General features: G+C 40.8%; 1 protein-coding gene across 2 annotated transcripts in view; it reads left to right on the top strand.

The window, feature by feature from the left end:
- The window catches only part of NXPH2 (neurexophilin 2), an 82,281-nt gene that overhangs the window by 44,045 nt on the left and 24,736 nt on the right, over positions 1-13,500 (top strand). Inside the window, exon 2 of one of the 2 annotated variants that reach the window (XM_073304727.1) lies at positions 10,756-13,438. The exons of the other annotated variant lie outside the window; for it this stretch is intronic. Within the exon in view, the coding sequence (XP_073160828.1) occupies positions 10,756-11,499 (744 nt within the window). The 3' untranslated portion in view covers positions 11,500-13,438. Of the gene's footprint in view, positions 1-10,755; positions 13,439-13,500 lie in introns of those variants that run through there. 2 annotated transcript variants of the gene reach the window in all.

Raw genomic sequence — 13,500 nt, 5'->3', positions numbered from 1 at the left:
ATAGAAAGATAAGTTAAAGCCAAGTTGCCGTGTTATCAATGATGTTTCAACCCGAGTTAAAAACACACTTGTTTTTATTGTGTCATACCATGTGTGTACTGCACTCCACTTTCCACAGGTTCTCCAGGCACAGCAGGGAGTTGGGTCTCCAGAACTTAGGAACTGAAGAATAAAGCACAAGAGGAAACAAAGGGGGAAACTGGGACTCCTGAAAGGGGGGAAGGAGGGAGGGAGGGAGAGAGAGAGAGAGAGAGAGTTTGGAGCCACCTCTCTGTGTTAGTAAGTTTTAAAAAAAATAGTAACCCCAGAAAGTGTCAGAGGTTGGAGAAAGTCATATAGGCTGAGGGTCCCTGAACTTTGTCTCTGGTGAAGAGGTGTTTGGTAAAATGTTGAAGCCCTGGAAAATTTATATCCATGTTTATTTCACTCCTATCTACTAATTTAGTACTCAGAGAATTCAAATAAGAGAGTTGGATGAGAGCGTCCATTTGAGAGTTTATGCTGACTGGCCCTTACGTCGCAAAACTGTCTCATTTTAGTCATTCTAATAGGTTCCCCACAACTTAAATCAAATTCAGAAGCCTGTTGTATTTTCCTAAAGCTTCCTCTTTTTTCCTAAGTATGGGAGCTACGTGATATTTACACGCCCCATTGACCTTTCAAAAATAATTTCCAGTAATCATCCGACATAATTGTCATTAAATAATCTGCATCTGTTTCACACAAAATGGACGAAGGGAGGGAAACACAGGGCACAATCCTGGCAAAAGGGTAAGTGCCTTCTGCAAGTCATTGCACACACTCAACTTCCACTGACTTCAGCTAAAGTTGTTTAGCTCACATTTGCCCGTGGTATATTATGCCCTTATACTCCAGTTCACCAGGTTTTTGTGGAAAACAACTTTAAGCACAGTAGTAGTTGTTTTTTCCACCAACGTTAGGAAAACAGCCCTTTATCAGTATCTTCTATAGCACATGCATAAAAAATACTGCTTAATTCTCCGAATATATCTTGCAAAATTGTCCTCTCTTTCATTAAATTGGAAATGGTTCATATTGCCATATATAGCCATTTTAGCTTTACATTTCTATTTTTAATACATCCTCATCACCAGTTTTCTCTATTATGTTTCACAGTGTGCACACAGAGTAGTTACATAAAAACAACTATTGTTGCTGGAAGGCTATAATGTAACACTTCTTGATTTCTTAGAATCCAGAGTTAACACACAACCACCCCAAATCAAAAAGAAACAAAACAGGCTGCTCCATAAAGAGAGAGCCACAACTCAGCCCCCATGCCTTATTCTAGGCTGGCTGCTGGCAAGCCCAGATTGCATGCTTCCCTACAGAGCCCCATACCTACAAGCAGGACAGGAAAGCCCATGAGAATCTAAAGTGACAGATCATAACTTTAACACAATTTTCAGAACACCACAGTATAAGTGTCTGGGAATCAAAGATGGTCAAAAATCAGAATGTCCATCACTTGGAAAATTCAGATATTTTAATATTTGCTTTTATCCAGAATTGGGGTGAAAAGTAGAAATACTGATTTTTTTCTTCGACCAACAAAGTTCTGAAAAATTTCCATTAAAAAATTAAAAAGCATTTCATTTTTGCTCTGTTCAACATTGAACTGCATCTGTTTGAGCTACTGCAATGCCTCATGGGAGTTTGTCGTTCAGGTTCTTCATGCCCCATTCTTCTCTTTAGGCTGGATGAGGACATCTCCCCACGATGTCACAGCAGTTCAACCAGAGGGGAGACCCCTGTGCATCCTGGGAAATGTAGTCCAGCCAGGAAGCCCCGCTTATAAAGGAGAACAAAGGCATAAGGCACCTGAACTGCACCCCCATGAAGCACTGGGTAGCTCAGACAGATCTGGTTCAATGATGAACCAAGCCAAAATGCAGTGTTTTATTCTGTTCAACAAACCAAAATGTTCTGATTCAGATTGACCCAAATTATATTTCATTTAGATTTTCCCAATGGAAAATGGAATCAGAAAAATCAAAGTTTTCCCCAGGTAAACTTTGATTTTATGGAAGCTGCATTGTCCACCAGAAACATTTAGATAGAAAATTTTTCATCAGCTGTATTGGTAACTACTCATTTAATCAATGTAAATGCTAGACACTTAAATTTGGTAATCTGTGTAATCCAGCAGCCTCATATTTGCCAGTTACCCAGTTGATGGGTCAGTTTTGGCAAAGTAGCCTCTTCTTTTAACTGGACAACACAGAAGAGCCATTAGTGATTTCACTCAGTCACTTGACATGTTTAACAGTTTAGGCTTTGATTCAACAAAGCACTTAATTATCCATTCATATGCTTTGCAGAATAGGGATGGACTTAAGCATGTCCTTAAGTGCTTTCCTGAATCAGGGCCTTCATTCCCAGCCAGTAATGCCCCTGGAATGTGAATTAAATCTTTATCATAATGAAAGCATATGGGCGCACAACAAATTCTGAAAAACATGTCTGTGACTAGATAGCATCAAATATGGCTCTTCTGTGTAGTCTGGTTAATAGAAGATGGTCCTTAATTCCTAAATTCCTTACAGCATTCCTGACAGCAATCACATCTGCTACCATAAAACCCATCACAGTCTCGGCCTTTGGGAGAAACACATTTAATTATCAATAAAATTCAAGCTCAGCCTGTTGTGATGAATTATTAGAATCTGTCATAATTTTCATACCAAAAAGGCTGTAATGGAATACAATTTTATATTTTTCTGTTTAATTGATGAAGGTCTGAGTTTTTATTAATCTTGTTGAGCTCAAGTGTAAGATGCTGAAAAAGCAGATATGATAGCATTGTATCTAGCTAATGTGTGTGCTTTGCAAAATTGATAAGCCCTGTCAAGGCATAAATTATTTAAAATTTGATAAATGTGTTGAAATCATTGAATGTTCAAACAGATAAAGCAGAGCAATTTCTCTCCCTCTCCCCTTTTTTCAAGCTCAGGTTTTTGTTCCACCAGTTCAGTGATTTTGCATTATTATTGCAATACACAGTATAAAAGACTGCAGACATACTGAAATTAGCATGAAGAAGCCAGAGAAGTACCATAAGAAGTTATAGTGTGAACATGAATATCTATTTTTCAAAATAAAACCATGGTACTGGTACAGCATTCGGAGGCCTGGGCTACAGCAGAAAATTCATTCAGCTTAACTGTGTTGCTCAGGGTGTGTGAAAAAGCCTGAGCAACGTAGTTAAGCTGACCTAGGTCCTCCTTTAGACAGCACTAGGTTGATGAAAGAATTCTTCCATTGACATAGCTACCGCCTCTCGGGGAGAACCGCTTTCCTAAGGCTATATCTATGCTAGCACTTTTGTCGGCAAAACTTGTCTGTCAGGTGAAACAAAAGTTTCACTGACAAAAGCACAGGTGTGAACAGCGCTATGTCGGCAGGAGAGCATCACTCGCCAGCATAGCTACTGCTACTCAGGGGTGGCTTAATTATGCCGGTGGGAGAGAGAGCTCTTCTGCCGGCATAGAGCAGCTACACAGGAGACCTTACCGCGGTGCAGCTGCAGCATTACAGCTGTGCTGCTGTAAGGTCCGTAGTACTGACATAGCCTAAGTAGCGCCCACACTGAATCGCTACAGAGGTGCAGCTGCAGTGATGTTGCTATAGCATTTCAAATGTAGACAAGTCCTGAGTGAGTTAGGAGCTACCTCCAGACTCTAGCTTCCCACGCAAGTGGAGCTCTGATAAGATACATTCAGGCAGCTGGAAGAGGTTGACAACAATCTTGGCCCTCTTAGGACCCCTCCCCCCCGCCCCGCCAGCTCAGTGATACGCTAGAAGGATCACAGCAGCATCACTAGTGGATGGAATAATGGTTCAGATCCATTTTATTCCGATAACTATTTCTTCCCCTTCCCCGATTCATCTGCACTCATTTCTGAGAGACTTGAAATGACCCTGGCAGGGATGAAGTTGGTGCCTCTCTCACTGATCAGCTGTAAAAACCATGTCCCAAGATTGACTGATAACTTGGAGCAAAACCCTGGAAACATCAGAACAATTCGACCCTTACAAGGATACAATTCTTATCATCTTCTGTTTATTTAATATGACATTTTAAAAAGTCACCCACATGAAAAGCTCTGGTGGCTGGGAGGATGTGCAAAACAAATGAAGTAAAAATATAAATAGGACCAGTGTCCAAAATATGGAATCAGCTTAAAACTCACCCAGACTAGGGCATTCTGCAGTTTAGCCTTCTTTCGCAGACAAAGCCTGGGAGGAAGAAAACCATGAGCAAGGGATGGACTTCATGGGGAGCTGCATAAGCGAGACCAGGCATGAAATCCTGTCTTCACTGAAGTCAGTGACAAAACTCTCATTGACTTAAATCGGGCAAGAATTTTACCCCATGTCTCTAATCAAGTAAACTTGGTTATGGTGTATAAGTGCCATCATGGGGAGAAAATAGCAGGTATGAAAGGGCTCCTCAATCTAGTGTAGAAGAAAGGCATCGCAGAAAGCAGTGACTAGAAATTAGAGCCACACAAATTCAAATTAGAAATAAGTCACATATGGAACAAACTACCAAGAGAAGTAGTGGATTCTCCATCTCTTGATACCTTCAGATCAAGACAAGGTGCGTTTCTGGAGGATATGCTGCGGTCAAACAAGCATATGGGCTCAAGACAGAGGTAACAGTGAATTCTAAGGTCTGTGTCAAACTAGAATGATCTAATGATCCTTTCCAGCCTCAAAATCTATGACTGGCTTTAGGGGAATGAGCAAAAGCAGGTGCAACGAGCGGGACCTACTGCTGAAGGCAAACAAATTAAAAGACACAAGTTCTCTCACTTTACTAAACAAGAGTTTTCAACTATTCAGACAACAATGATCTTCACTACAAGGAAGGCTACACAGCAAAATGTAGCTAGAATCTGGAGGTGAGATGCTGAGGAATTCAGTTTTCCAGCATGTGCTGCATTCTTTTAATACCGATTTTTTTATTTCCTGTAAATTGCTAACCAAAGTGAATAAACAACTTAACAAAAGGCACTGGGCTGTGCTCACTAATAACAAAAAGCTGTCATCAAATACGGAGCCTTTGAAATGTGGAGAGGAAAATGAACCCTTGGAGAGTTCTGTTCTTCTATTCTGTAAAACCTTTTGACTTGAAAATAAAAGAATCTGCACAAATAAAATAAAGTTATAGATAGAAAAGCACAGATAGAAATTCATATTTCTAACAATCTCACCATATTCCTCTCCCGGGTTCCTGTGGTACATTGCCCTGGCAGGTCCAAAGTCAAGTCTTTCTTTGTTAGCAACATTTTTAAACTAAACATTTTCAAAACAAAGCATTTCCCTAGTAAGAGCTGGTGTAGCCTCCTTTCAAGCAACTGATTCACCTCAACTTTTGCAGCTGCTGAGCCTTGTTCTCTCAATGGAATTAGTGTGACAAGATAACAATAGGAATGGAAGTGGAGTCCGATATTAAAAGTTTACGGTTTTATTCACCACTTCCAGCAATGTTTATTTCTTCCTTCTCCCCCTGAGTAAAATATTCCTTGCACCAGAATATTCATTCCCATAGCTCAATGATTTGTATAACCGGCTATTTGGATATTGTGCAAAAATAGACAGAAAATTGTCAGATGCAGTCATCTGTGTCACCTTTGTTACAGGAACATGTCAGATTATCCTTTGTGAATACAATCATGGGGGGTTTAATATACCGCATGCTCTTACGTAATGTGATGTGATCAGATGCCACTGGTTTAACACAATACGGTGTTGTGATCCCAGCACCTTGATTAATGATAGCTCACCCTCTAAAGCCCCATTGATGCCACAAATAGAGTTGTGTTTTTGTTAGCAGTTTGTGTCACGCATTTGACCCTGTTGCAGCACAAACAGCTGAGCGGTGTCCATACAGTTACATTTTTCACATCATAACCATGCAGTTTGTGTATCCACACCCACCATGCTGTAGCAGTGAATTCTGGGACAATGTGGTCAGCAGCCCCGTACTGTCTCATTGTGAGATAGAGCACCTTAACAAAATGCACAGAGCATCACCAGCAGTATGTTAGGCAACCCTTCTAGGATTTCTTACTACAAAGAGAACTGGGAGAAAAAAAGTCTGGTCAAACAGATGTCACAAGCACAGTTAGAGACTCCAATATAAGGTGCGCAAAAAAAAAGGGGGTGGGGGTGCTGAACTAGGCAGAGAAAGACAATTGTGTGCAAGCCTACACCCCTGGCAAAAGGCAAAACACTATGAGCTGCCCTGTTACTTTCCCAGTTTGAGTGTAGACACACAACATGTTCACGGCCAACCTCATCAATTTCTGTTCTACGCTTTGTTTCTTAGTTTCCTCCATTGCTCCCACCAGTGCAGCTGCCATTAAGAGTAGAGGCACAAGTGCAGACTGGGCACCTGCATTTTAACCAGGGAGTCATCAAACCTTGCTCAGAACAGTCCCAGAGATGAGTTTCCGGGAGCCCTCCTGTTTCCAGGCAGGCAGGAAACATGGTTTTAACAGCCTCCATCATGGTATTTCAACATTGCTACTTCTGGGCCCCAGTTGGAATCTGTAAGTGCAGCAAAAGAGTTACCTTTTTTCATTTTTCAGAAAAGGTTCGTGGCAGGTTTTGGACTGAGGGTTGGGTGAAAGTGTGGATCCATTCTTGTTTCATCCGAGCAATATGGCGTTTCTGTAACAAGGCAGCTGATAGTTATTTGCTTAGCAGTGGTTATGGCAAGTTGTGCTGGGAAAGTGCTATTCCCCAAACCATCCCGCTGCTCTTTAACTTGTGAGCAAGGTTGCGAGTGGCTAAAGAGCCATACATAAACATGCCATTTCTTCACCCAGGCCCTTTCATCATATTGACAGGTTTCCATCGTATCATTACAGCAGTCCTTTTCATGCTATTATAGATAACCATCTGTCAGTGTTTCCATTAGAATCCCCTATATTTATGAGTTGATAACTCAGCCATAAAAAATTAGTCCAGAGGCAGAAACTTGACATACAAGGTCTCTGCCTAGGAGTGATCTTTATTGTTTTTTTTTCCCCTTTCCTAACTGGAGTCTTAATGAAATGTGCTTATTCATTTTTAATTAGAGATAGGGTCTAGCTGGTAAATTTGGATCTAGATTTCAAAGCTGACAAGTTTTGGGCTAGTATGTTGTACAGAGAGGGAGTCAGCTGTAGATGTAAACGGAGATGCAGACTCGTATTCTGAACCCCCTTCAACATTCGACTGAAGGTTTTGATTCAGGTTCATCTCAATTTTTACATTATAAAAAGACTGTAAAAAGTAACTGTGTATGTTCAGATGCTGTTTTAGAGTCTTATTACTAGAAAACATGAGTGTTTGTAAAGAGAACATAACAGACTAGGGCCTTTTAGTTTTCTGTGTTTTGCAAGGTGAGAAGATGGGAGAAGTGAAACATTGAGAAGGATGGATTTCATTATACATTCAAGAAAGTGGATCCTGAAAAGTGCTAAAGATATGGCATGCCTATACAGTATCACTATAGAACATTTTTGTTTATACTGAGGCCTGCCCCAGAATTGTACAAAAATAACACATATTTCTATATTTTTGAAGGAAGTGTCATCTAAGCTATTCTGAAAGAGCACACACACTCACCGTATTTTATCAGCTTCAGATCAATGAGATTCACATATTTCTGAAGTTTGCACCCCTACTTTTTATACAATGAATGAGAGAGAGGCATCTCAGAATAGGATTCACAAAAGCCAGCATGCTAGCTTCTCACCTAACCTAGCCAGTAGCAGGTGCCAAACTAAGGGGTGTGTCCTAAACCCTGCCCCTCCAGGGAACTTGGTATCTAAACCCAGGATAAAGGGAGGTGCCGCCCTCTGCTTGGTATTCTCAGCTGCAAATATCTTCTTGGAGGTAGACACCTATGCCATTTTTGCAGGCAGCAGCAGTGTGGAGGACCTCTCTCATAACTTTTATCCCAATGGTTACATTATTCACCTGGAATGTGGGAGACTCACCATTCGTGTGCCCCTGCCTTGTTCAAATCCCTTCTCCCTCTCACATGGAATCTACCAGCCCTCAGGTGAGAGTCCTAGTCCCTTGGGTTCTGGACTAGTCTCATGTAGAGCTCCACCACAGCTTGTCTACACGCAGGATAATGCACTATTTGGGGGAGTGTGATTTCTGAAGCTCATTAATGTGCTATGCACTGATTGGCCCCATGTAGACCCTGCTGGTGTCCACTAATGCTTTCCTTGTGCACTTTAATATAGTACTATTTCAAACAGCACTACATTGAAGCGTACCAATAGAGTCTACACAGACCAATTTATGTCTAACACATGAATCTGCTTTAGAAATCATACCCCACCCCTCCATAGACATATTACCACACCATGTAGAAAAGTCCTCAGTCTTTCCTGTTGAAGCTCTGGCACTGTGGATAACTAATGAAAGAGTCATTGGGCCAGAGAGACAGAGTACGAGCACACATGTAAGCAAGCATGAGAATTGCTCTATAACCTGATTGCTAGAGCTCATACCTGGGAGACCTAGAATCCAGTCCCCCTGCTCCAATAACTTTTTAAAATTATTTATGCATAGTAGGAGAGACTGAAGGAGCCCCACATCAAAATACACTATAGTCCATATCCTGTGGCTAGGGCATTCAAAGGAACAGCCATACTGGGTCAGACCAAAGGTCCATTCTAGCCCAGTATCCTGTCTTCCGACAGTGACCAATGCCAGATGCCCCAGAGGGAATGAACAGAACAGGTAATCATCAAGTGATCCATCCCTTGTTGCCCATTCCCAGCTTCTGGCAAAACCGAGACTAGGGACACCATTCCTGCCCATCCTGGCTAATAGCCATTGATGGACCTATTCTCCATGAACCCATCTAGTTCTTTTTTGAACCCTAACTCAGAGGTGTCAGATCCCTGCTGAAATCCTTTATCCCTCTCAAGTGGAGTGAGGTACATGAACTGGGGTGTCCCACATCCCAGGTTAGTACCTAGCCACTGACCTAACAATTATGGAAGAGGTGGTCCTCCTCCTCCACACCCAGCTGTGTTGTGTGAGCTCATCTTGATCTGGTAGGCAAGGTCTGAGTACACTTACTGGATTGAGCCCTGCAGGCAAGTTAGGCGAAGGAACACCTATCTTCCCCTTGCTTTGTGCATCGCGTTAGGGCATAGGCATCCAGATACCTAGAGGGAGGCAGCAATATGCATGTGCAGAGACAGAAATGTAGGTGCCTAGAGAATGTTTACAGCAAAAATTTAGGTGCCGAGTGAGTGAGGTCAGTAGCAGGAGAGTGTGGATTTTAGGAATCACTTGGCCTCATTCTGGGATTTAGGTAGCTAAAATGTCAGTTAGATACCCATGTCTTTTTGTGAGTAGAGTGCTAACTTTACATGATGTTTGTGGTCAGATGTTGGCTGAGTGTGTGTTCTCTCTGCGTGCTGTACTGACTCTGGCCAGATAGCCTGTACAGCAGGCTCTGATCGAACTATCCAATAACCACAGACTAAGTTCTTAGCGATGGAACTTGATTAGGTTTATTGTCAACAGAGCACAGTATTGGTGCCTTATACTTGCTACTAAGAATGTAAATACCATTTTAAAAGTTAACTGTTTAAATGGTTAAAATATGTCATTTAAACGGTTAACCGATTAAGTGGCTGGGGCCAATCCAGCCAGTTGGCCCAGGATTAACTGTTAAGGCGGGTTAACCTGTAAGACTAAAGCATTAGTCTTACTAGTTAACCTTTTACATCCTTACTTGCTACAAGTACACTCAATGCGTGTATGCCCGGGACAATCGACGCAGCTTATTTAGTGGCAGGACTTTCCACTATCCTTCGGCTAGCCAAAGACACTCCCTCTTAGACTCCATTTTATACATCAAGACAAACAAGTTACATACTGCCCCTCTGACATAGTTAGTCGACACCCTCTGATGTAGCCGGTTATCATCCATCACCTTGTACATCTCTGTCCATCACACTGACCTTATTTTTAGGATGGGTCAGTGTGTTCCTGTTATCTTTAGGGAATGTGTTGGTATCAAGGTGTTCTGGTACCATCCTTCTGGAATGCGTTTGCGTGAGTGCTCTGTGCCTAGCACCTCTTAGGAATATGTGTTTTTGCAGTATCACCCCTATTCTTGACAGATTCTGTGAGCAGGGCCTGCCTCTCGTTCACAGCCTGATTTTGCTTTATATTAGCAAAGTTTTGACCACTACTTTAGCCGAGGCCTCAGGCCTCATACCAGGCCTCTGATACAAGGGCTTATGTTTCAGGGCCTCTTCCTACTACAGTGTATTGCACAAGGTAAGTTACTAGGCACAGACCAATATAAAAGGCATTAACAGGTACAGCACAACTAAAAGAAAGTTACGTATGGACATTATAAACAGACAGTCTTTAGAGAACAGGGTCTGAAGGGGATGGTGGGGAAGAGACACTAGGCAAATGAAAATAGTAACAGAAAATTCTGCTTTGCCATTTCACTCTACCTCTAAGACACTAATCTCTTGAGGTTAAGAAATCGGTCTTTTCCCTTTGAGCCCTAGTCCTGGAAATCCTTATTCATAGCAGTAGTATTTACTCAGAGTAGTCCTCTGAAATGGGATTACATGTAAAGGCTAGTCATGCAATTAAGGGCTTGGACCCTATTTATGTACAACTAAATATTAATAACCACCCCATCATCTTCACATTTTTATTTTCACTTTTTCTCTTTTGAAACAGATATTTTGTGACACTAAACAAATAGTCCATGCCACAGAAGTGCTGGATTGGGAAGACAAAGATGCTGCAGAGACATTGGTCAACAACGTTGTCCATTCCAGAATCATCAACCCTTTACGCCTATTTGTTAAGCCATCTCCAGTGTTGAAACATGGCCAGATGTCATACTCAGACAGCATAGAAAACTTTTGGGATTGGTTAGCCAACATCACTGAGGTTCAAGAATCTCTTGCACGGACTAAGCGCAGACCAATAGTAAAAACTGGGAAATTCAAGAAAATGTTTGGGTGGGGCGACTTCCATTCCAACATCAAAACTGTTAAACTAAACCTCCTCATCACAGGGAAAATTGTTGATCATGGCAATGGAACCTTCAGTGTTTATTTCCGACATAACTCAACAGGTCTTGGAAATGTTTCTGTAAGCCTGGTGCCGCCTTCCAAGGTGGTGGAATTTGAATCTTCTCCACAGTCAACGCTGGAGACCAAGGAATCCAAGTCCTTCAACTGCCGAATTGAGTATGAAAAAACAGATCGGGCTAAGAAAACTGCCTTGTGCAATTTTGACCCTTCAAAGATCTGCTACCAAGAGCAGACACAAAGCCATGTTTCTTGGTTGTGTTCTAAACCATTTAAAGTTATCTGCATTTACATCGCTTTTTACAGTGTAGATTACAAACTGGTGCAAAAGGTCTGCCCCGATTATAATTACCATAGTGAGACGCCCTATTTGTCCTCTGGCTGATGTAATTCATATTCTGAGTAACTGTAGAAATACAGCACTGGTCATAAATATGAGTTTCCTTTAATCGTCTGCAGAGGACAGTGCTTCCCTATCAGGTTAAATATGTCTTTAAAAAAATTGTAGATGTTTGTGCTGTTTCATAAATATTCAGCCTGTTTATGTAACAATCCTTTTCGTTTAACACAATTACATTCTGGCTATGTTGTTAATAAGAGAAATATCAGACATGAGCAAAATGTGGCAAAGAGGAACCAAATTATGTATGTGCTAAACACTGATCTGGAAAGTTATCTTTATTGAAGTAGGTTTAAAGGGCTGCTTTAGATAGCAGATGCAGCGAGATAGTTTACTTGGTATATACAGCACCTCGCATCCTAGGGTCCCAATCCTGATTGTATTTTGTTAGCACCTACAGTTCCCAAACAACAAACAATAAGAGGAAGACAACTGGGCCAGGCCTGCAAGCTCTCCACATGCAAAACTCAATTTCAACAACTCTTCAATTGATGTCAACAGGACTGTCACACACAGAGGATTTGATGAATTGAGTCCTAATATTTAAATAAAATGCTATTTCTATTAAAGAAATGAAAGAGAATTGAATTCCTACTCTGGGTTTCGGCAGTAATGCATAGTCACTGGAATGGAAGAGCAGTTTCTTCAAATTCTTACCTGTGAAAATGCAATGATCCTTAGTTTGTTAGACCCACCAAGTATACAGGTTTGGTGTACATTTTTCCCTATTGTGGTCACTATTGTTTTGATTTATACTCGGATGTTTACATCTATATTGGTACTAGTTTTAAGGTGGTAATAGAATATAAGTGTACCCTGGAAAAACATGGTCCATGTTCAATAAGTCCCAGAATAAATAAGAGTGTGGTTTCCATTTAAAGGAAAGTATTTGCCTTAACATCTTGCTATCCAGCACATCCTGATTTATTACCTTCCTGGAAATGGAAAAGTATCACAAGAGAAGGCCAATACCCCAATAACACATGCTTTTCTTTTTCATGAAACCCAGTTAAACTAGTTAGTATCTTTTAAGACAAGAAAACCACAATCCCTGAAAAATGAAAGGTCAACAAAAATCTAGACACCACATATAAGATTACAAACCACTGCCATTAGTACAGCACATTTCAACATATGGCCAGATCCTCAACTGGTATAAATGTATACCACCAGAGGATCTGGCCCTGTATGCTGCTTACGTAGGGACTGATACTGTTCCCCTGAAGTCAATGGCAAAATCAGTTTCAACAGTTCAGGATCAAGCAAAAATGACTTTTTTTTTTTTTGTTTGTTATTGTTTTTACCACCATTGCTGATTACCAAGACACGTGTGTAAAAAGAAGCAAACTTCTGCTTCTCTTTTCTGATGTCAAAGTTTAGTGTCTGATGTCACAGCTCTTTGCCAAGGTTTGGAAAGGGATTGGCTGGAAAGGAGAGAGCTGTTTGTTACATACGAACTGATGAGCACTGACAGAAAGGTACATGAATATAAGAAGTTTTGCTAAAGCATCTGTGCTTCTGGACCAACAACTAGATAGACTATATGTCAAATCAGAAAGGATGTCACTCACTAGATTATTTCTTTATTCTTATTTATTGCAAAGCCTCATACAGAAAAATCCTTTGTTAAAGAAAATGTTTAATTTGTTTTTGTCTTAAAGTTACAAGTTTAGAAATGTGGATTTGTTTATAAAAATCTAAAAGTTTCCTGTCACAGTTTATTCCATACAAATGGTCTTTGGGTTTCAGATGAGTTTTGGTTTGCTTACTGATACCTACATAATGTTCTGTTTTGTGTTCTGTATAGCGTGTCTTAGATTTAGCTGTATATATGCTAGTATTTATTCTATATTCTATATGTTCAGTGTTTGGTGCTTTTGTAACTTAGCTGTAAGCCACAATTTTATTGCCATGTAGTTTTACCCAGCTCTATAAACTATTTAAAAAACTACAAAGTATTTATTGTAGAGTATGTGGAAATCATAT

This window comes from Lepidochelys kempii, chromosome 11 (assembly GCF_965140265.1).
Source record: "Lepidochelys kempii isolate rLepKem1 chromosome 11, rLepKem1.hap2, whole genome shotgun sequence".
NCBI lineage: Eukaryota > Metazoa > Chordata > Testudines > Cheloniidae > Lepidochelys > Lepidochelys kempii.
The sequence above is the reverse complement of the archived record's forward strand: the minus strand, read 5'-3'. Positions and strand labels throughout refer to the sequence as shown.